Below are 23,768 nucleotides of genomic sequence, written 5' to 3'. Positions count from 1 at the left end.
TGTTCACTTCAACAAAATATCAAAACCATGAGGCTCTTAAAGCATACTTTTCAAGAGAAACATCTAGCTTATCAAAAGATAAAACAGTAGATAAACTGTTCAAAATTAAGACAAAGCATTGGGACACTTTGTGGTTATAAAACGTTAGTGAAACGTGCATAGTTAATCTGATGAACTAATTGTTGTAAGACTTCATAAATATACTAAAAACAACTGTTATCTATTTTTTTTTTTTTTTTGGTATAAGAAAATTAAGTAATAAAACTTCTATTTATAGAATGAGCTCCACAAACGACTCACAGGTTCCATAAGGGCTACAAGGTGCCCGCGGGCACACTGTTGGAAACCACTGACTAATGACACAAGTAGTTCTTGTCTGAAACGTCTAAAAGCGTCGCTTGTATGTGAAGAGTGAAACTCACCACTCTTCTCTGATGTTCTCAGAAAAATCATATCTGCAGGAATTCTCTGATTCTATAAAACAAAACATTACACATCAGTCAGAGGCACATGGGGTTTCCATACTATCCACCTAGACATGCCCACCTAGGAAGTTTAGAATCTTAAGAGATATTACTATATTAGTTATGCTGAACTTAGCAATAACGTGGGCATATACGTATGTTATTGACTCCAGTTCTGTAATGTTAGTCCTATTTTAGCGTTGTGTTGAATAATTGAACAAGGTCATTTCCCTAGCAAGCAATTAAAGCGAACCACAGACAGCGAGGGGAGAGACCGACACAATGTCCCACTGAAAGAATGACAGGATTTCATGTGACGGATCACGTAGCAGCAAGTTTATGCTGATACCTTGAACAACAAAAGAGAGGAAGGAATAAAAAAAAAGGACAACAAACCTTCTCCACAATGATTAAATCTCCAACCTGTATATCTGAGCTCTTTACTTGGACCTTCCCTGAAAAATAAGATGGACAAATCATTGTAATTAGAAATTAATTATTTAGCCATAGGTAATAAATTAGACCTGCGTCCAAATTTATATTTAATAAAAACACTTTTCACAATTATAAATATTAGGGATGACAAATTTAACATATCAAAAAGAATGAACAGTTTGTGTGATTTTTCTAAAAAATGCTCAGATCATTTAGAGCTGACTAGACTGAAAAGAGCCACTAAGATTTCACACACATGCAGACAAAAGCCCCAAGCAGAGTACCCATTTCCCACTAGATGGAGAAAGACATTTTTTATGGATAATTTATTCATAAATTAAACCCAGACAGGTGTTTAACAAAAGTCATTTGCATTCTTTGTATGATGAAATTGAATTATCATTGAAGATCAACAAGTGCTATGTCGCCCAGAAGTGAGACACTGTCATTCACAGAAATGCAGAGGCTTGGACCTTTACTCATGTAATATTGCTCTAGTTAATAAATTGCATATTTGCATAAAGTTACTGAATTGCATATTTTCTGTATTATTTAATGTAGTTTGACTAGTGAGAAGAGTGACATCAATACAAATAAGCCAGACCCAATTTCATGTTATTTGGCTCCCTTACATTAAAAAGGAAATAAAAGTTAGTAAAAAAGATAAATAGAGATAATGCATAATTTCACAACAATAGCAAAACCTGAAATATACTATTTTAGATGTCTAAAATAGCACAAATCCAAAAAAAGGCAGATAAACCAATTATCATGTATTTTAAGTATTATATTATCTTTGTAGGTTCCAAATGAAGTAACTCTTGGAGTCAATGGCGCTCAAACAGGATGCTCTGTGTATATGGCATAATATCATCAGGATGTGTCATATTGTGGTCACCTCTCACTGTGAGTTTACTGTACAGTTGGGAATTCATCTCTTTATCTCTCCTGCAGCGCCGAACTTCATCAACTGCCTCTCTCACCATGGTGACAGCTAACACAAAGCCCTGGACAACAAGAAAAAAAAGGAACAACAAGAGTGATGACTGAAATTACATTTTTGTGTTCAATTCCCATCCTTGTGCGGTTAGATGTACTCACCAGCGGGGCCCAGTAGGTGTACAAATATCCTATCTTCAGCGATGGAACAAACTGAGAACAAGCTACTACCAAAAAATACAAGTTGAGGAAGAACTTAAACTGCTGGTAAAGAACCTAAAACAAAGAGAAAGCACCAAAAATAAATAATCATCATGCCTTATATTTGATTAAGATTTGATAATACAACCATGACAAATTAACAGGTAATTGACAGTAATACACATAGCATTCTAACACAGCTTTTGGAGGCACACCTGATTGGCTTATACATAATTCATCAAACAAGCTGCAAATTCTTTGCCAAGAGCACATACAGAAGGCGCGTTCCACTGAATAAGACATCGCCAGCAGTCATAATACAGTAGATCACTTACACACTCAGTGGAAAAAGATACATTAGATTGCTGTTACACTCCCTTTCTTCACAGCTAGTTACACATTAACCTGATTACCGAGCAAATCTGCTGTGCGTACAATGGGTAGAGATTTCACTTTAAACAGCCTAGCGAGAGCTGCACAAAAAAAAAAAAAAAAAGTTCTGCGCCTTTATAAAGAAAATGTCAAATAAAACGAGACTAAAATAAAAATATTAAAATTATATTAATTATAAATAATACTGATAACAACACAAATATATAAAAACAGTAATACAATATTTCACAAATGATCCTCTATTTTTTGGGCTCAATTTTAGCACTCTCGGAAACCAAAAAAACATGCAGAGATTGTTTATACTGCCTTACCCCTGGCACAAAAGTGACAATGTTGTATTTCTGATTCTTGATGGCATTTTTGGGGTACTTCTCTTCACATTTCTCGGGATGTCCCAGCCACACTGTCCGAGCTTTCAGCTCCTTCTTCCTGCGACATGTGTGAACCAGACATTCGCAACAGCTGCGTGACAGAGACCACGGGAGGAAAAAGATCATCCAGTGATTAGACAAATTCACTTAAAGGAGGACACAGTGCTACAGGCACAGTTCAGGCCTGGATTCCAGTAAATGGTCTTTATTTAAAAATATCCCTGACCGAATAATTAACAAATATCAAGGCCGGTCATTACTCCTAATTTAAGGGTTGCACTGAAAACCGGTGATTTTCTTGAATTATCACCCTATCAATCACTTAAAACGCTCTTGAAAACGAACACTGAGACCTTTTGCGGAATTCATCACCAGTCGCGCGTATCCAGCTGATTCCACTTGAAATACAACTGACGTTAATGCAACATTAATGTAAGTGATGTTACAGAGAGCGAAGACAGCCTAGCTCAGTCTAGTTTCACTTGAACTTTAAGCAGATCCACGGAGCACTTCCACTAAGAAGTAAGACTGAAATGGTAGAGCCAGAAAACAGTAAAAGAAGAGTACGGATGTGAAGGAAAATTGAGATGCATTTAAATGTGGATTTCTGATCACAAACTCAAATTGCTTCCGTAATATGAAATATTTGACAAATGATGAATTGTGCATAGTAAAACCAAGAAGTGGGTTAGTCAACTGAAAATACTACACTTTTTGAGTAGAATAAAGTCTAGAAACTAAATAAGCAAGGGAGTTGAGGATGCATATCATTTTGTGAACGACAAACATTTCAAAAATCATCTGAGGCTGCAGATTCCATGCAGGCCTTGCGATACCTAAAGAGAACAACAAACCTGTAGATGACGTCCTCTGTCACCCCCTACCAAATAAACCCCTACTAAAACGAAAGCTCTGATTCACTGTGAAGGTCAGAGAGAGTGCCAAACACTTTGTTAACCTTCATATTCATTTTATATTCTAGCGGTTGCCATCCCCGGTGAACGGCGTGACGGTACTCTGCCGGTACTCTGCGCAGTGTACACAGTCATGGCGATTGGTTTGGCTGGCACTGAACTAAATTACATAAACCTTGAAAAAAATATAATAATATTTGTGTTGGCCCCTTCTGTCTCCTGTCTGTAAGTGCCAGCGCCCTGATTCATAAGAGAGATTATTTGCTCAAATGAATGTAGTTCAAATAATAGGGCCGTTTGAATAAGCAGAGTTATTCTGCTTGAATTATTTGTTCATTTCATAATCCTTTGCCTAAGCACATAGAAAATTACAGGAAAGCAGCAAACTGGTCAGCTGTGCGAAATCCCATTTGTTCATTAGGAGAAGAAAAAAAAAAAAATCAATACCCAGCTTAGAATTGAGATGCGCTGCTGATAATGTAGCGCATAAGTGGAGAAGAGTCAAGCACACACACTTTCATAACAATAAATGACTAATATATCTTTTAATCACACTTGTGTCACATGTCATTGATGCAAAACCAAAGGCATTGAGATATTGTGAGAATGCAAGTCCAAAATAGACATTCAGCTTGTTGACATCGTTGGCTGGATAAGCAAATGTTCGGTTGGCGTGTTTGACCTTCTGACTGCTGATGCGCAGAGAGCACCTCAACCAAAAAACAGGACCTGTGCTTGTGTGTGTATTTCATGCACAGTTACCGGTGCATTAGAAAGGAGCTGAGCCAACCTGGCACAAGCACTACATACACACATAATAGGCTCCATGACAATGGTGACATTTTATTAACAAAAGGTGAAGGCCAAGATGTTTTGAATGTTTTCAGCAAAACATCTGTCTGTCTATCTAGACTGTCAATCAATTTAAAAAACAAAATCAAATTAATAAAATTATATATTAATCAAATTAATTCACAAGCAATCACATATGTGACCCTGGACCACAAAACCAGTCTTTAGTCGCTGGGGTATATTTGTAGCAATAGCCAAAAATACATTGTATGTGTCAAAATTATCTTTTTTTTTTTATGCCAAAAATCATTAGGATATTAAGTAAAGATCATGTTCCATGAAGATATTTTGTACATTTCCTACCATAACTATATTAAAACATAACTTTTGATTAGGAATATGCATTGCTAAGAACTTCATTTGGACAACTTTAAAGGCAATTTTCTCAGTATTTAGATTTTTTTTTGCACCCTCAGATTCCAGATTTTCAAATAGTTGTATCTCGGCCAAATATTGTCCTATCCTAACAAACCATACATCAATGGAAAGATTATTTATTCAGCTCTCCGATGATGTATAAATCTCAATTTAAACAAATTGGCACTTATGACTGGTTTTGTGGTCCACGGTCACATATATCAATATTCTCTGATAAAAGCCCACACATAAATACAATTCAAAGATGTAATTTAACCAAGAGCGATAAATATAAAGATAATTATAATCATAACTATTAACATCCACACCAAGGCGCAATAACCTTATGTTTTTTTTAAAGCATGCACCGCAGTTCTGTTGTCTGCTGCTTTAAAAGCTGGAGCTCTTTGAAGTCTGATTCTGGCTGTCAATGTTTTTATCACTCTTCAACTAGAAGAAAAAAATTCTTAATGCGATTTCAACAATAACGTTCCCCTGTGTTGTTAGGCCACGTGTCCACCAAAGCCTTTTTCCCCATATTTTTTTTCAATTGTTTTCAATGGAAGTGTATGTTTTTTAAAATGCAAGGAGCATTGCTCAGCATTTTTTTCTCGCCACCGAGAGCTGAAGAATATTTGAAGAACGAAAGAAAATGCAGCGCTCATCACTGTCAATTTTTAGTCAGCCGTCCAATCAAAGTGGAGGATGGGCAGGACAAATTCCACACTGACCATTCGCCACATCCTCCTTGTACAACAGCAACAGATGACAGCAAGAAGCACAACAACAGAACACTGCTCATTTAAAACAAGGGCCAGAGCAAGTATTTTATATTGTGTCAACAATTTTTATATTCATGAATAAACTATCTACTAGTTACACTTTCGTGCATATTCCGTTTCATTGCACCCAAAGTGTCTCAACTGAAAAAAATAAATAAAAAGCTGCACTGCAGAAGCCCTCTCAAGCACCTTATGGATATCAATTAGGTATGGACTTCCCTGTTCTCATAGAATTAGAATGCTTAATAAAACTTTATAGTGCTATATAATAATCGCCCTTGACATGAACAGGCCTTTACAGTTAAGACCAAACTATCTGCAATCGAGTTTTAAATCAAAGTAAAGTCGTGACGTATTGTCAAGTATGGTGACCCATACTCGAAATTGGTGCTCTGCGTTTAACCCATCCAAGTGCACACACACAGCAGTGAGTAGTGAACAAATGCACACACACACACACACACCGTGAACACACACCCGGAGCAGTGGGCAGCCATGCTGCAGCGCCCGGGGAGCAATTGGGGGTTTGGTGCCTTGCTCAAGGGCACCTCAGTCGTGGTATTGAGGGTGGAGAGAGCGCTGGACATTCACTCCCCCCACCTACAATTCCTGCCGGCCGGGGACTCGAACCCGCAACCTTTCGATTACGAGTCCGACTCTCTAACCATTAGGCCACGACTTCCCCCAAGGCCATTCACAAAGAACAGGTTCTCATGATATTTTTTAATTGCAGGTCTTTGTAAGTATCCATGAGATAACCTATGCATAATGGCTTGTATTTTAGTGAGACACAGTCAAGATAAAAAAGTGGTTCATGCTAGATAGACAAATACTAAAACTAATATGCGCTACGCCGACGTCCTACGTTATCCGCCCAGAACGCCTTCCACCTACAACAGTTAGCTGTGTTAAGTGAGAGAAAAGTGTTTATGACGCTTTAAATATGGATATTTTTCTTAAAAACACATCGATTCACTACAGGAGGCCTTTATTCACCCCAGAGCCATGTGAGGCACGTTTTATTATGGATGGATGCGCTTTATTTGACTACTTTTGGACTGTTTAAAAAAACACCCACATACTGCCATTCTAACGCTTGGATGGACAATTTTTAATATAACTCCGATTGGATTCGTCTGAAAGAAGAAAGTCATATACACCTACACTGCAAAAACTGCTTTTAAATAATAATCTGCCAATGGGGTAAGCAAAATAATCTTATTTCAAACAGAAAACAAGATTATTTTGTTTACCCCATTGGCAGATTATTTTGCTTGTCCTAAGCAAAAACTAATTTAAATTTGACTTTTTTTTCTGAAAACAAGACAATAATTTTTACTTGTCTAGAAAATCCTTCTTGATTTAAGAATTTTTAGTTATTTTGGCTGGAAACAATACAAAAAAATATAAGTAAGAAAAGCATTTTTTGCAGTGTAGGATGCTTTGAGGGTGAGTAAAACATGGGCTAATTTTCATTTTTGGGTGAACTAATCCTTTAAGAGGACTTAGTTATTGAAGGTAACATTTTAATGCTTAAATATTATAATGAGCTCTCACGTGGCCTGTTACCTGGAGCACAGGACCTTCCATCCACCACAGAGGAACCAGCCCAGTCCTCTTTGTCTCTGACTCACTCTGGCTCTGGGCAGCGTTTGATAGTCACTTTCGTCGTTTTCAAAAGCTTCCTCTGACATCATCAAGGGCATCTCATCAAGGTTCAAGGATTCGTCTTCAATCTGATACCTGAAACATTTTAACATTAAGACAAAAATAGATGATGTTACCCCTCTAACGTGTTAAGTATCATAATTATTAGGAATTATAAAAGTTGTTTAGCCCTTTTCATTTATATAAATTAACAAAAAGGTAAATAATCTGCTAAACTACAAAAAGAGCATAGATTTTGTTTCAAATTAAGATGTCACGTCACAAATGTAATAAACAGACACTTGTTTGTTTCCCAAAACAGCATTCTACTTTCATTATTACCTCTCAAATTTAAAAAAGACATTATGCAATGAAATAAGGGCATTTTTAAAGGCGCCTACATAAATGAGTGGAACAAAAAATGCAGAAGTCGAAGGATTTGTTCCTCTCTCACACTGTGTTCCTCATTTATCGAGACGAGTCTCAAACCCAGATCAGCAGAATGCTATTGTGACACTCTGAAACAGCCGATGTCCCGAGAGGATATCAACTTCCACCCACACAAAAACCTGGCCGTTTCTGCACCAGATCCACTTTAGCCTTAGCATCAAAACCTGCACGCTCTCTTTTCACTCTAGAACTGTCTGTGGATAGATTTGATTCATGCAATTAGGCCTCGGTGACCACTGTAAACACTGAGAGCCTTTTGCAGTTGAACACTGAAAAAAGCATAAAAATACCTACCAGCCTCAAACTGTGCTGACTGAACAGGCCTCCGAGTCCTCAGGTAGTGATATCGTGTCTGTTCAATTATTAAAGAAGTGTAATACACTTACAATGGAGGACATTAACCACCTACAAACTCTAGTGATAGGGATTTTAAAAGCAACACTCCCTTTTCCTATAAAAGAATGAATCAGGAAGAAATACATTTGAGAGTTCAGAGAGTGTGAATCATATTTGATCCTCCGCAACACACCGAACACCCACATTGTGTAGTGAAGATTACTGCATTTACTGAATCGCATGATAAAAGATAAAATCAGATCACCACTAAATTTGCTTAAAAATCAAGCATGTTTGACCATATTTAATGTGCTCTACGCATGTGTGTTGATCAATGTTTATATGTAAACAATAGCCTAAATTAAATCTGTTCATCATATAAAGTGACTTGGATTAAACTGATCAATTCATATGGACTGTTTGCTATGCATTTTTGAATCCTGAATGTTTTGGTGGAATGGACTTTCAATGGAGAAGCAGAAATCTCTCAGGTTATTAAAGGAACAGTTCACCTAAAAATGAAAATGTACACATCCAAGATATAGTAAACATACAGCAGAAGATGAATTTGTTTCTTCATCGGAACAGATCTGGAGAAATTTAGCATTACATCACTTGGTCCCCAATGGATCCTCTGCAGTGAATGGGTGCCGTCAGAATGAGAGCCCAAAGTGCTGATAAAAGCATCATAATAATCCAGTCCATCAATTAATTATTAATGTCTTGTGAAACGAAAAGCTGCATGTTTGTAAGAAACAAACCAAACATTAAGACGTGTTTTGGCCAAAAATAATTTCAAGTTAAAACTCCTTAGACTGTAGATGGGTTTGTTTCTTATACACTTGAGTCGAGTGGATTATTTCTGCATTATCATGATGTTTTTATCAGCTGATTTAACTCTTATTCTGATGGCAACTTGGATGGCCTGAGGTGAGTACAATTTAGCCACATTTTCATTAAATGAGAAAGTCAGGCTGGTCTGGATGCTCAGAAATCAACCTACGCATGGCTTACATAAAGCTGGCTCTGCATAATAATTTCTCATTGATTTCTTTTGAGTTTGGCGCAAAATATGGTCCAGATATGTACTTGACAAGTTTCGTGAGATTCGCCATTATACGAGACTTTGAACTGATGGGAAATGACAAATATCAGCTCTATAAAGGCTAATTGGTTCATGCCACAATAGGCAAGTTATTATTGAGGTATGTCAACAAAAACACATCACTCTGACATGTGTCTATGCAGATTTTAGCCTTTGATGTCCATTAAAAATGCTTTTAGGTTAATCCGTCTCGATAGCGGTCAAGCAGAATGGGCGTAATAATAATAATAATATAAATAAGGACAACTAAGTTAGCTGACCGTTGTAATCATTAAATGACACCGTCTAGCAGGGCCAATGCAAGACATTCGAAGCCCGCAGGCCCACCACTGATATTTGTATTCAATTGTATGATAAAAGAAATCAGATCACCATCAAATCTCCTTAACCACCCATATAAATCAAGAAGGACAACAGAATAAGCAAAGTATGAGCCAAACATAGCTGGTGGTCCAATTAATCTCTCCTAACTGTGGTCAGTTCTTCTGCTCTCCTCTTTCCTCCTCAATAAAACACTAAATGATTCACAAAGTGATTATGTGCAATAGCATTACCCCAAACAATGAAATCAAATTAAGCAATCACTTTGGTTTTGGTCCATACTCTCAAGCAGCAATTCCACAAGTGGTCCTTAGACTGTCAGCATTTGACAAACAGCTGGATGCCATAAATACAGATCCTGTCTGCTGTTAGGCTGTTTATGCGGTTCAGGAAAACCAGATGGACATGAGTTTCTAAATGAATATCTTTGACATCTTTGAATGCATAAAACGTGGGAAAACAGTTTGCAGCGATATCTTGTCAAACTCAGCATCAGAAGACCGCGGCATGTCTTTGCCAAATACCTATGGCAAACGTGATGCTGTATGAGATGTGCTATAGTGGAACAAAGCCTCATAAGATGGTCTAATGATAAAGAAAAAGCTTAGGACATGACGCACGCGAATTGTGTTTTGGGTGCTGCTTTGTGAGGTTTAATGAATGTTCTGGAACGTTCTATAGACATATTCTATTATGTTTTTTATATGAGACGCTCCATAAATGTACTTACACCTACAGAATATTTCATGAGCGTGTTATAATACGCCTCAATTAATATACCTAAGACGTCTCCCGAGTAGGAACCGAAGTGACAAACATCTCACATGATTATATCACATCTCTCGGGGAGTCTTGTATCCTCTCATGTCCTATCAACTGTAATCTGACACTGACAGCTCGCGCTGCTGATTTTACATTGCCGCTAGCGTTAGCCCGTTAGCACTCAACCCCGGAACCGTGGTATAAACAAACCCAATATCAACGCATATATTATTGTAACAACCCAAATGCCTGTCTTGTGTTTAAAAGAGGTGTTTGAGATGAATATGAGGCCGTCTACTTACCTGGCAGGTCTGCCAGTATTATAATACGCAGTTTTTCTCGAATTCTTCCGTACAGGATTCAAAGGGATGCTGTCTGCCATCTTTGCTCGGTTACGTATGAAGTCGTCACGTCCGGCCTAGAGTGAGGGAGATATCTGCTATAATCTGGAAATGTGATTCTGAAGGCATTTTATTTTATGGTGCTTTAATATGTTACTTGGTTGAATTTATGGGCTACCGTTGATAGTTTATTTCACATTAGACATCCTACCAGTGTTGTCTTGCTGTTTTTTGAAGGCTTGTGTTCCCAAATGAGGCCAGAATTTTGCATTTAAATAACAGTAATATAATAATAATAATTATTATTTATTTATTTTAAATAAGTTACAATGTCTGACTAAAGTTTATGTCACAACACAGACACATACCGACTGACAGAAAGAGATAAAGAGTGAAGCACATAGTTACTAAATACAAGTAAGGTGACGCAACAAAACAAAAATATCTAGTTTGAGATTTATTTATTGAGGGTGGCAGCAATATCGCATCTTAGAAATAAATCCAGTTCAGTCAGCGTGTTTGAGAGACCACCTCAGTTGTTCCATGTAAAAATACTGATGTGCAGACAGAAAAGCAAACCTGGTGTACTTTTTATTCGTTATAATGTATCTGAGTACAAAAATAGTGTCTCCTTTTCATGCAGAGGACACATGGAATCCCTTGTTTCACCATTACCTATCTTATGAAAAAACTGCTCGTTCATATTTTTGTTTTTTCCCAACACTAAACAATATATTATATAAGGAAAATAGCACTACAAAATAAAAAAATTAAAAAAAAAACACTAAAATGACCTGACATGACACGCTTAGTAAATAAGACAAGCTACCATTAAAGACAAGTATATTGTTCTCACTCTTTTCTTTTCCCTTGTGCATGAATGTTTCTGGAAACATTTATTTATTTAGTACTTGATTGGAAAACACACTTCTAAATTGTGAAATAGAATTGTCCTGCAACACGTTCAGATGCATCACAAGGGCTTCATTGATAATTATACCTTAAACTGAAGTGTAAAGGTGTTTTTAATGCAAGATCTTTATTAGCAGTCATATTATACTTCATGGTCTCATGTTGGCCCACTAATTAATTTTGCATGTAAAAGTAAATAAGGCAGAGAATAGCATAAAACATATAATTAGCATTAATAATAACATAGCATAGGCTGGTATAAGATGGAACGTTTAATTGCTGATAGCAGCTAAAATGACACTGGCTTTCATGGTGATGTAATTGATTTGCATGAAAATAAATGGTTTGCATCCAATGTATAGCAGCAAAGCAGTGGGATGTCAAAGAATAGTACATCTTTTTTCAAAGCCTCTGAATTGTCTCTTTATCTTTTGCTCGGGGATTTAAGTTACATACTTTCAGCTGTAGCTATATTAAGACCACAGTTTGGGAATGAAAAGTTTCTATTATATATGCAAACATGTTCCCTTTCCAATGAATAGAGATGTTTAACAGCAAAATCAGAGGGTAAAAACAAATAAAATAAAATACATATTTACAACATAAAATAATCATTTCATCTCAAAGCAATGCCCTTGGATCAAGTGTAAGGTTTCAGTCAGTGGACATAATTGAAAAACTAACCGTGGCTTCAGTTTAAACAATACAATAAAAAACAAGTGCCATTATAGCATAAAATAAACTGAATCTTTTCCCACATGAATCAAGCACATTCTAAAGAGTTTATTCTGATTTTAAAAAATCAAGACACGTTAAAATTTTCAATGTTCCTTATGCAAGGAGAAAGAATATGTCACCTTTACTTTAATTGATTCCAATGTCTTTTTTGTCATCAATCATCATGGAGAAGTGTTGTCCAGCTCCCCTTTCTAAGCCTGTTTTTTCCATGGCTGTGATTGGTGGGCTGTTTCCAGTGCTAGCCTTGTCCGTGGCCACAGTAATGGCAGGAAGCTGTGGGACTCCTCCACTCTGAATGACGGATATTTCATTGTTCCTCATTGCTAAGCCATTAGTTATAGCTGCTGCATATCGGCTCCAGAAGTTTTGGTCCACATTCATGGCCCGCGCTGCTAAATCCTTCTGAAACGCTTCGCTGAATTTCAGGGCGTCACCGCCCAGAAGGGCAATTGGGTTTTCCACAGACAGACGTCTACCTCTGCGGGCAGGAGTGTTATTCCACATATGGGTGCCCATGTGCACCTGTAGACAAACAGAAATGAAAAAGAAATCAATAACTAATCATTTTACGATATTTGCGGCATTTGTGTGTCTGTAGCTTTGAGCTGTAAATTACAAAAATGATTCATGTTGCGACAACCACCATATCTACTTTATTCATTTATTCTTTCTTTTTTTTTTTTTTGATTGACGGGATGGTGAAGAATTGACAATAAAGGGAGAGAGAGGGGGAATGTGAGTGGGCCTTGACCTAGGACGGGCTTGAGCCTGAGTCCACACGTGCACAATAGCTTTTTACATGTTGGGAACATAACACAATTCAACAATAGTAAACATCTTATGAAAATGATAAGAATAAAAATAAATAAAAGCACATAATATGTTTAATTTAAAAATGCAAACATCATTTAAAAGGTCATATATAGTTTATTTATTTAGGTTACTCACTTGTTAGATGAAATACAATAATGATCACACATACCTTGAGATTACCCTTGGTTGTGAACGCTCGACCGCAGACAGAGCAGCCGAAGGGTTTTTCGCCAGTGTGTGTGCGCTCGTGGATCTGCAAGGCACTGGCAGAAGAGAAGTTCTTCCCACATGCACTGCAGTTGTGTTGCTTAGGGGTCCGTCTGGGAGGGGGTGGTCCAGTGAGTGAGGTGACGGCCGGTATCATCACCTCAGAGCGCGAGGTGGGAGACTGCAGGCCAAATGCAGGGAAAGGCCCCTCTTTTAGCATGTATGGTCTATTGCAAGCATTCATCTCCAGTTTCACTGCAGTCGGCGAATTTTTAGTATCCTGCTCTGTAGACCTTTGAGCATTTTCTGAAAATAAAAAATGTGTATAAAATCAGCAGTGTAATTAAACAAATAAATACAATAATGCTATGTATTAAGTGTTAAAGATGGAGTGTGTAATTTCTTGCCAAACAGGTTTTTGTTCAAATTTTAATAATAATTAATAATTTTTATAGATTAATATTTTTAACATTTCTTCTAGAAACCTCCATTACTTGAAGAAACAGACTAGTCCAGCTCCAAACTCACACCATTAGTTGAGCTATGTTGCGGTGTCAGGCATTGTGTAGCACCACAATGTTTACACATTTCAGGTGAACTGAATACGGCTTAATTACAGTTGTCTCTGTATATTTAGCTAGGATAGGAGATTTAAAAAAAATGACACACTTCACCTTTAAAGTACTCCAAATTATACAAAAAAAATAACAGATTTTGCTGCTTATTTAGTTTACTAAGAATTATTTTTTTTTGAACATTTTACCACAACATAATTTCATTATTTTCAAATCACTTACATTTGTAAATTGTATTTTGTGTTGAGATTACATGAATCAATTTTGTTGACATAACCGGACAGTGGAATTTTAATTCCCTGCATGATTAGCATATGACTGCATTAGCAGAGTACATTTTATAAATAAATGTTTCTGAGTAAAAGGAAATACTACTGATGTTTAATGTTCAGTTATGTTATAGATTTAGAAGAGTTGCTGTTATTTTGTAGTCATAGTGTGGTTACTGTTGTTCTAAAGAGTGGAGCTTGTGTTTAGACTGTGGGCTACATGATGACTACGGTGTGTGTGTTGCTTCGTTCAGTAAGAATAACTGCTAACGCCAGTACTGAGACTAGGTTATTCTTACACGTTCATCCCATACATTTCATATAATAATAAATGATGTTATATTTAGTATGCTACCATCTAACACAAGGACATAAATTTAGGTTTGTTCGGCAAAACATTCATTGTTTTAATGGATATGTTCTAGTCTTGTAAAAACCTAAAATTACTGTGTGACAAAGCTTTTCTCAATTGAATTAGGTTCACCGAGCATTTTTTTTAGTGTGCAGTGCATGACTGGTATCGTATAGCAGTTTTAGCTTACCATGTTCCTTACTGAAACACTGCATGTTGAAAGGGTTTTCTTTCTTGACTGTAGAGTTGATAGGCTGGATTCCTGTTTGATTAACAGTCAACTCATTGACTGTATTTGCTGGAGGACAATCTGTTGTTTCAGATTTTACTATAGATGTTGCCTCTGGGACTTTAAAGGAGAGGTTCAAAGAGACTAAGTGTTCATGTTGGCCCTCAGGTTGACTGTTGGGATAGTGTGAAATGTGAATAGAACTAGACGAATGTGGCATTAAACTAGTTTTTATGCTGTGGTTCTCCATCTCGCCAGTGGTGGTACAGCCTAGAGCATGAAGATCGTTATCCATAGGTCCGCACCTGACCATCATTTTTCCATTTGATTGGCTGAGATTGACGGATGAGTCGTCCCCTACGCTTTGAGTTTCTGATACACTGGTTGGAAGAGATGAGATAGGTGGTGGACTGTCTGAAAACGAGCTCAGGGTGTTTTCATTGTTCTCCACAACATCCCCTTCTTCTTCAAATGAAATATCATCAAGACAGTCATCATCATAAGTGCTCATGCTGTCAAAACTCTCCATATCTGTATCTTTCTCGAAGATGGTTTCTGCCAGAGGAGTGTTTGGAATCTGCCCACCCATGTGCATGCGTATGTGCTGCTGTAACACAACTGCATTCGTGAACTTTTTCTGACAGATCGGGCATGAATGCTGAATCCGAAGAGGAGGCTTTGCACGGTGGACACCAAAGTGTGTCTTTAAGTTACCCTTTGTGGTGAATGCTCGTCCACAAACCTTGCATTTAAATGGCCTCTCCCCTGTGTGGATGCGGTAGTGCATCTTCAGCGCGCTCTGACAGCTTAGCACGCGGTGGCAGATTACACACTGATTGGGCTCCATCATCTTCTTGTCGATGTTTTCCACAAGCTGTTGGAGCTTCGATGTCTCAGATGTTTGCATAGAGTCTTGGAGACCACAAAATGGGAACTTGGCCTTGAACTGATCCGAGATGAGTGGTGGAGAGGATGAATTATTATCAGACGAAGGAGCATCAGTGGACTCAGTTACATTTACCATAACAGGTTTTTCTGTAGACGTGGACTGCGGAAGCAGGATGTTGGAGTTGTTAGCGTTTCTAGTCATACTGTTTGATGGCAGGTGCACTTCTGTGTTGAAGCTATGTGTGATCTCTCCTTCTCTGTTTAATTTAGGGGAGACCGCAATGGTGGACATATCTGTCTCAGTGCCGGTGGGATTGGGCGACGAAGGTGCAAGTTCACCTCTGGCTGGCGACGGCCTGTGTGGAGATCTTTCAGAGGGTGTACTTGTAAATGAATCACTTAAGCTTTCAATAACTGGTACTGTTGGTGGCAACTGCAGACCCACTGAGGACGGCACTGTCGGAAGAACAGGCTTGCTGTCTAACCAAGTAGGTCCTGCCTTCTCCGGAGGAAAAGACATCCCATAGGGGATCCCTGAACTGGTAGGGATATTGTCAAGATATTCTGGGACTGGGTACGGGTTCATCTGAACATGAGGGTACTTCTCCTTGTGCCTTTGGAAGTGGACTTTGAGGTTTCCCTTTGTCGAGAAGCGGTTGCCACAAATGTTGCATTTGAAGGGCCTTTCGCCTGTGTGTGAACGCAAGTGGATCTGCAAGGCGCTGTCACTGCCGAACACTTTAGCGCAGAACCTACACTTGTGCTTAAAGAATGGGTCCTCGGAACTGGGCTTGCTGTCAAACATTGAGACGCTGGGCAGTTTGCCCTTACGGTACTTCATCATAGCAGCAAGTGGGTCTAATGCACTGGCAGTGGCTGCAATACTGGCCAGTGGATTGGGAAATATGACTCCATTGGGAGGGCTTTGAGGTAGTAATGGTAGGTTGGCAGAAGGGCTAAGGAGGCTACTCTGGCCAGCTGATAGTGGGCTGGGAGTGCTTATGGACTGGGTGTTACTAACGCTAGAGTGCGATCCGCTACAGGTGGGCAAGAGTGGGGAAGTCCCGCTGTAGCTGAAGAGATGAGGGCTGGAACTTGTTACGGAAGCAGTGGCACTCTCCAGTGCTCTAGAGCTGATTTGTCCACTGCTTGGCTGGGAAGACAGCAATGGTGGCCTCGCAAGCATAGATGCCTGGGATACAGAAGCCTGCCCATTCACTGCAGAGGGCATGACCCCAGATAATGGAAGTACAGGGGGTGGAGCGATGCCCTGGAAATTGTAAGTGTTAGAGTCAGAGGGCAGGCTTTTTGAGGCAGGATTAAGGGCGGCTTGCGTAGGCTGCCTATTCATTACAGCGACCTGGCTGCGGATCTGCTCAATGAGCTGTAATTGCTGAACCTGCTGTTGCTGCAGCGCCATCAACTGCTCCAGAATCATGGGTATAGCAGCTGAGTTCAGCTTGCCTGCAGACCCCGCACAGTGAATGCTCTGGGAAAACTGAGCAACGGCCACTCGGGTGCTGTGAAGAATCTCCAGGGTCACATTGGTGCTGGGCATGTTATAGTGATTGGTTACAGGTGGTGCAGGGGAAGAGGTGGTGTTTTCATTGTCAAGTGGTAGAGGGCTGAGGTTTGATGTTTTGTGCTCGGGCAAACTTATATCCATTTGTTCGTTCAGGTCGATGATGTGCGTTTCCTCAGGCATCTCGTCAACTTTCTCAGCCAGCTCAGAGTTGAGCTCACTGACCTCCATTTCTGCTGAGTCACTGTGGGCACTCAAGAGGGACTCTGTCGGCGATCCTCTGGAAATGGCCTTCTCTTCATTCTCCTTTACTATCAGCACAGGGGGGTCTTCCGTGCACTTCTGCTGGTGCTCCAGCATTTCGGACCACTTAAAGAATTCAGCACAGCACCTCTCGCACACGTGCGTCTCTTCGCCTCCGCTGCGGCTCTCCGTACCGCTGTCCTCCTCATCGCCTCCCCTCAACAGAAGTGCTGGGAGATAAAGACACAGAGAGAAAGCGTGTGAATATAAATTTCTGAGATGATAGATTTTTCACAGCTATTCTTGGAGGAGTGAACAATATAGATAAACTAAATCAATTGTACCACTTTACCAATTACTGAAAGTCAGCCTCTTTGTGCTCATGCTCCAAAGACTCAGACGATAATTTTCTTTGCACAATCCATCAAATTATGCGACCTATCTATTGAATATACGGGAGCATAATGAAATTCTATAGGAGATATTGATTTCCAATGTTTTTATACAATTCACAGCTGCACTGTCAGTTGAGGGCAAATTGAGTCTTTGATTGACTAATCTGAACTCTCCATTGCCATCAAACACTCTTATTTCCTGATGAATTTGAAGAACTAATTCCTCTCCACTTGACATTGCTGAGTGAAACAGTTATCTCTCACTGCTTAAGGTGTACAACCTTGACAAAATGGTTTAATCTTTAAATGTGTAGAAAGCACAGTTAACTTCAAATTGTTTTAAATCATGTCATATTTGATCATAAGAAAAGAAGAAATAATCTGTGTTTTCACTAGAAGTCAAAGCCTTTACAGTGTATTTATCTTTAAATAAATCTGTTCAGTGCTATTTTCTCATTGAATCAGTAAATTATATAATGACAAGAACATTATGAAATTTACAGCATATCATTATTGAACAAGAATACACAGCTTCAAAAAATTGTAATTTCAAATAAAATTGTAATCAAATTGATCATGGAAGCCAAAAATGATTATTTGTCATAAAATAAATAAGCAGCATATAATAAGATTTTTTCTGTTCTGATATTTGCATTTAGATTACATATAAAAGACCTAGGCTACATCAACTTAAACTGTTATAGGTCGTTGGCTCACAGATTAGCGCTTAAGGAGTTGGGTTTGGGTCATTTATGCACTTGTCAGAATTTTTTTATTTTTTTAGATTTACACATAATAAGCTTAGTGAGATGGCAATGTTTATGAGTCCAAACAGAAAAAAAAAATGTTAGCTATTACTTATATTTTCTGTCTGTTTTTATTTGTGTGTGTGTGTGTGTCTGTGTCCGTGTGTGTGTGTGTTTGTGCATTTTCTCTTTTTATTTATTCTCTTCTCTTTCCTTTTTTTATTAATATTTGTATCATATTTTATAGTAATATAAAATTCTGTGGAAGTTGTATTCACTGTATGTTTCTTTATCACACCTTTTATCGCCTTGATGTAGCTACACTGAATATGTTTATGAATAAGAATATTGTAGGATACAAATTTCAGAAAAAGTGACAGTGAGAAAGAGAAACGAGTGAAGAGAGGATAACAGAATATCTTAAATAATTTTGTGATCAGGTGTTGTTGCGTTTCTTATTTTTGTGAGCCTTCCTCAGAGTAGTTACAATGTGGGTCATTTGCTCGTCTAATTCCAGTAACTGTGTGGGTGGTCTGAAAACACTTAACACCGAAAGGTGAGAGCTAACTGAAACTGAAATATAGAGCGGCGACCAATTAACATAAGGCTGTGCTGCAAATCTTAAAATGTTCACAGATTAGTTCATATAGATATAAGCATTTACTAAATAGCCTAAATAGAATGACAAAAAATTCATTTGGCGTCCCCAGAGAAAAGATGGACAAAACTGTGTTCATAAGACAGATATAACTAATTCTTAAATCAAAAAAGTCATTCTGTGGGGCCCTGCAGCATGAGCCACTACACAGATAAAAAAACTTGTGAGATTCCTAGGGTGCTCAGCTGGTAACCGTGGTTTTGGTAGCTAGCTGGATCATTTCGACATGAGACAGACAAAGGTTGCAACGTAAGAGTCTTAGAATAAATTTCTCAGGCCCCAAAAGAAGAAAGCTAAAATGCTATTAGACAATCGTTACTGTAGAGGCCTGATGAATGGCATTTGAAGGCGAACTGAAAGATGTACAAGGGCTGTGATTGTGTTGACATCGACAAAATGAGAGAAAACAATCAGCTAAGTACATATTGTATGCATGGCTAAAACTGTGAAGTCAAATTATTATTATTTATTTTTTTATTAATTTACATAATTTATCATTAATTCAATTAGAAAACAATATGCCAATTAATCTTTTAACAGATACAAATTACAGATGGTGTTAGGTCCCTAAATTACTTTAGTTTGTTTGTAATATTTTCTTAAATGTATTGAAATACACAGTGTGTTTGAGCTTTATCTTAAATTCTGCACTTATTGGATATTAATTTAAGTAAATTTCAGAATACTTCCAGCAGATGTTTTATTTTCCAAAAAAAAAAAAAAGAAAAAGAAATTGACTAACTAAAGCAGTCATTTTATTTGACTAAATGTAAAACAACAACAACAAAAAAATACCAAAATACTAAAACAGTTTAAACTTTATGTAAACGTTCAAGATTTAAAAATAATTAATTATTTACACTTCAATATTGTTGCAGCAGGTTTTCATTTGAATCCTTTAATTACTCTTCTAACAGATCAGGCCTGATTATAATGAATTAATCTGATTAAAAATGATCTGAAGCACACTAAACGTCTTTCACTGTTTCCAAACCAGATTCTGGTTCTCTTCTTTTAGGTCGATCTTTGTGTTGCAGTAAATACTTTAACGCGATTTAAATGAAGACACAACTTCGACACCAAACCATGTGTGAGGATCATGTGGGCACGTAAGTAACTTCATTACCATAACAAAAGGAATTATTCTCACGCAAAACAGACGAATGTTAAAGGTTTTGTTTGGGTCTTGCAATGGGACACTTTTGTAGGTTTTGCAGTGCTTTATTTCGGTGCTTTATCAAAAGCAGAATAGATGCACAGCTCTAATCTACCGTTACTGATTATAGCCTAATTAATTCATTTTTAAATCATGTTAGCTAAATCTTTTTTTTTTTTTTTTTTTGGAAAAACAGTCTAGCCTATATGAAACACAAAAATAAATAAATATGGCCTATAGGCCTACGTGTAGAGTTCCTAATTAAGCACATTAAATCGCTGAGAACATTATATGCCCTTAAATGCTAAATTACTTTTAATGAATTTAACAGAAATTCTTAGCAAAGAGCTAGAATAGCCTACTGAAAAGACACTAGAAATTACGGCTTCATTATTTAGAAAAAAAAAAAAAAAAGGTGTTCGGCATTTTTGACAAATTACATAATGAACGTTTGACACGAAATTTCCAAAAGCACATATTTGTTAATTAGTTTGTTTCATGTAGCCTACTAGGAATATAAATGCACTTTACGCGTTTTATGATGCACTCTTAAAAATAAAGGTTCGAATAGAATTTTACAAATCAACTCATAAAGAAATCTCCACATGTAACTTTTTATTTGTTTCTTTAGAAAACATCTATATACCGGTGCTTTACAGAACATAGAAACCTAACATTAAGAACTTTTTAATCTCCAAAGAACCATATACAGTTAAAATGGCTCTCTCTTGAAGAACAATCGAAGAACGTTTATTTTTTTAAGGATTTGTCTTGAGTTCCATCTAGCCTACTTGAATTGAACACATCGTGGCATAAACGTACATATGCTTACTAAATCAAGTTCTTTTTACTCTAAGATCCTCTCTATGTTCAAAGTGTCCGTTCTATGCCATGCATCCTACAGCGTGTTTTCATCACCACTCGAAAAGAACCATAAAACATCGCGAAATTCTGACAAAAGAAACTTATATCTAAAGAGCCAAATAAAAGTGTTGTAGTCCAATTCACATACCGTTATCCGGACTTTTGTCTGACTGTGCTCCTTCTTCGTCCGATCTGAGATGCTGAGGTTTCGCTTGCTTTCTTCGGGACATGTCTCTGCGCTTCGCGTCGGCGCTCCGATCTGCAGAAACATCGGACGCAGGCAGTCCCGTACAGTCCCGGGGTCAGTGAATAAGAGATATTAGATGTTGTTACCGTTGTGCAGATTGCGCATGTCGGCGTTATAATGATAGAGGGTCATGTATTACGTTGCGCTGCATGAGGGATTGGCCGCGCGCCAGTAGACACTCTCTCTGGATATGGAAATGAGGGATGGACTGAGTAATTAGCCCGTTTCACTTCCTCACTTTCCCCCCTTCTGCTCTCTGTTCACGTAGGACCACAAACTGGACGCAAACAAGTGCGTCTACAGCTCTGGTGGCACTTCACATGGCGTAAAGTCCATCGGTAGTTTGTTAAACATCACCGTAAGTACGGAAAAGCAGTCTTGTCACGCTCACACGCCTTCTTTTAAAATAAATGACAGCATGAGTTACATTCAAGCACCTTTAAAACAGGCTATTTCGACGTGTATTGATTCTAGTTTAAGCATAGCTTTCCATCAAATAAGTTTTGTTTAATTTTTAAAAGTTTGTTGTGACAGGCGAATATCTAGCTAACGTTACCTATCATAAAAGCAGTTGCCTCGGTAAATAGTTGGGCGTTATTTGAAGGGTTCGGTTAGTCTAATTAAAGCTTAAACCCCTAGTGGAAGTCAAAATAAAATGTTGACGGTTTCTAACGGTAGATATTCTTTCAAACAATGGTTCAGTAACCACAAAAGTTAGATTACAAGTTAGTAGCCTACACTAGCCAACAGTCGCGTTCGCCTGAGGAGGTCACCATAGCAACAGTAGGCTGCTAGAACGCTTTCCGTTAGGATCTGTACAGGACAGTATGTCGACAAAACATAAGTACTGCCACAATTTATGGCTTTCTATACATTTACATACCACGGGTATATCACAAAAAGTGTTTTAAAAGTTTTCACTTTTAAAATGTTGTATTACGGAAAAAAAAACAACAACAACAACAATTCGATTTCGTAAGAGGAAACTGCATTGAACGCGCGCTCAAAATCGTTAAAGTTACACGAGGAACGTCAAGAACGCAGTCGAATGATTCGCACACTGTTTAGGAGTATGTTGACAACAAACACCGGGACGGTCCGCCTGCTCTTCGCTCGTGCCGAGGACGCATCCTCCATAGTTCATCCAATTCAAAACTATGCGCGTTCCTGCGGAATCCAGAGTCCCATAAGGTGCATGTCTTCGTGTAACGTTAGGAGCTGAACTGAAACGGGCATTCGCTGATTTTCTGCTGCAAATGTGCGTGTAAGCCCCAGCAGAAGTCCTGGAGAGATGCAGGAGGGCTGTTCTGTGTAAGCTTATTGCATTAGGTGACCGCTAGGATATCACAGACCCCTGTTCAACCTGCTCTTTTTTCTGTTTGCTTTTTGCCTAACTTCACATCTGATATGAAACCAACTTCACAAGGATCAAAAAATAAGATATGGCACTTATTTTGTGATCTGCGGTGTGGTGCCATATAAACCTAACACAGTAAACTTCAGTTATGTGTCTATCATGATATTGAGCTGCTCTCAAGGGATCAGACAACATTCACATCTGACCAGTATCGCTGGTGTATAGCGGCCAAAGGGCTCTAAATCAGCGATACATCATTTCCATTACAACACAAGTAGAACAATATATAAGCCTATTGATCGGCGTCTCTGTTACTCTTCTGGTGTAGAGAGATAAGCGCAATATAATTTCGTTTGACCTATCTGTATGGCCAAGTGATGGATTGCCAGGGTAACCGAGGGCTTTTATCACAAAACTCTCCCAATGATGTACTATTGATTGTCCTTAACTAGCTTTTCTGGCAAAAATCAAAAGTCCCTTCCTCGCCATCCTCTTCATTATCAATAAAATTACAAAGTGGTGGGAATTGTCAAAATCCACCCCCAAGGGAAGTCTTTAAAACGGCTGCTGTTATCCCGGCTTTTCTGTTATCCATGCCATGTAGGATTAGGAACAGGCTTTTCAAAATGAAACAAAATGATCAGACGAAGAAGAGCGCCTAGAAGGACAAAATATTTAAAATTCTGCTTATGAAACCCTTAATGTTTGTACCTACAGGGAATTTTTGCCTGTGCGGTTGTTAATGGTGTTTTTGTTTTATTTTTCATGCTGTTTTTCTTCACATTCCCCATCTGCTTTCATAAATATGCGACAAGGCAGATTTAAATGAACTAATCATCAAAGATATGGCTTTTTCTACTCGATATCACCATCTCACCTGGTTATCACAGATTATAGCTTCACAAAAATGCTTATGATGAACATTTT

General features: G+C 38.1%; 2 protein-coding genes across 2 annotated transcripts in view; both read right to left on the bottom strand.

Annotated features, from left to right (window-relative positions):
* LOC306847528 (putative phospholipid-transporting ATPase IIB) overlaps window positions 1–10,729 on the bottom strand; it is a 56,358-nt gene extending 45,629 nt beyond the window's left edge. The window contains exons 1-7 of the mRNA XM_079381497.1: window positions 10,632–10,729; window positions 7,278–7,451; window positions 2,744–2,894; window positions 2,001–2,114; window positions 1,798–1,906; window positions 861–919; window positions 423–474 (exon numbers count right to left, since the gene is read on the bottom strand). Coding sequence (XP_079237623.1) covers window positions 423–474; window positions 861–919; window positions 1,798–1,906; window positions 2,001–2,114; window positions 2,744–2,894; window positions 7,278–7,451; window positions 10,632–10,711 — 739 coding nt within the window. The 5' untranslated portion in view covers window positions 10,712–10,729. The remainder of the gene's footprint in view (window positions 1–422; window positions 475–860; window positions 920–1,797; window positions 1,907–2,000; window positions 2,115–2,743; window positions 2,895–7,277; window positions 7,452–10,631) is intronic.
* A 1,717-nt stretch (window positions 10,730–12,446) lies between these two features.
* LOC306846941 (sal-like protein 3) lies at window positions 12,447–21,467 on the bottom strand (the record flags this gene model as incomplete). Its single annotated transcript, XM_079380654.1, has 4 exons — window positions 12,447–12,842; window positions 13,303–13,646; window positions 14,727–17,648; window positions 21,386–21,467. The coding sequence occupies 4 exons, from the start codon at window positions 21,465–21,467 to the stop codon at window positions 12,447–12,449; spliced, it is 3,744 nt and encodes a 1,247-aa protein (XP_079236780.1).
* Between the last annotated feature and the right edge of the window lie 2,301 nt (window positions 21,468–23,768).

The sequence above is a fragment of the Barbus barbus genome (assembly GCF_936440315.1).
Source record: "Barbus barbus genome assembly, chromosome: 27".
NCBI lineage: Eukaryota > Metazoa > Chordata > Actinopteri > Cypriniformes > Cyprinidae > Barbus > Barbus barbus.
Note: the sequence above shows the minus strand (reverse complement) of the source record. Positions and strands in the feature narration are given on the sequence as shown.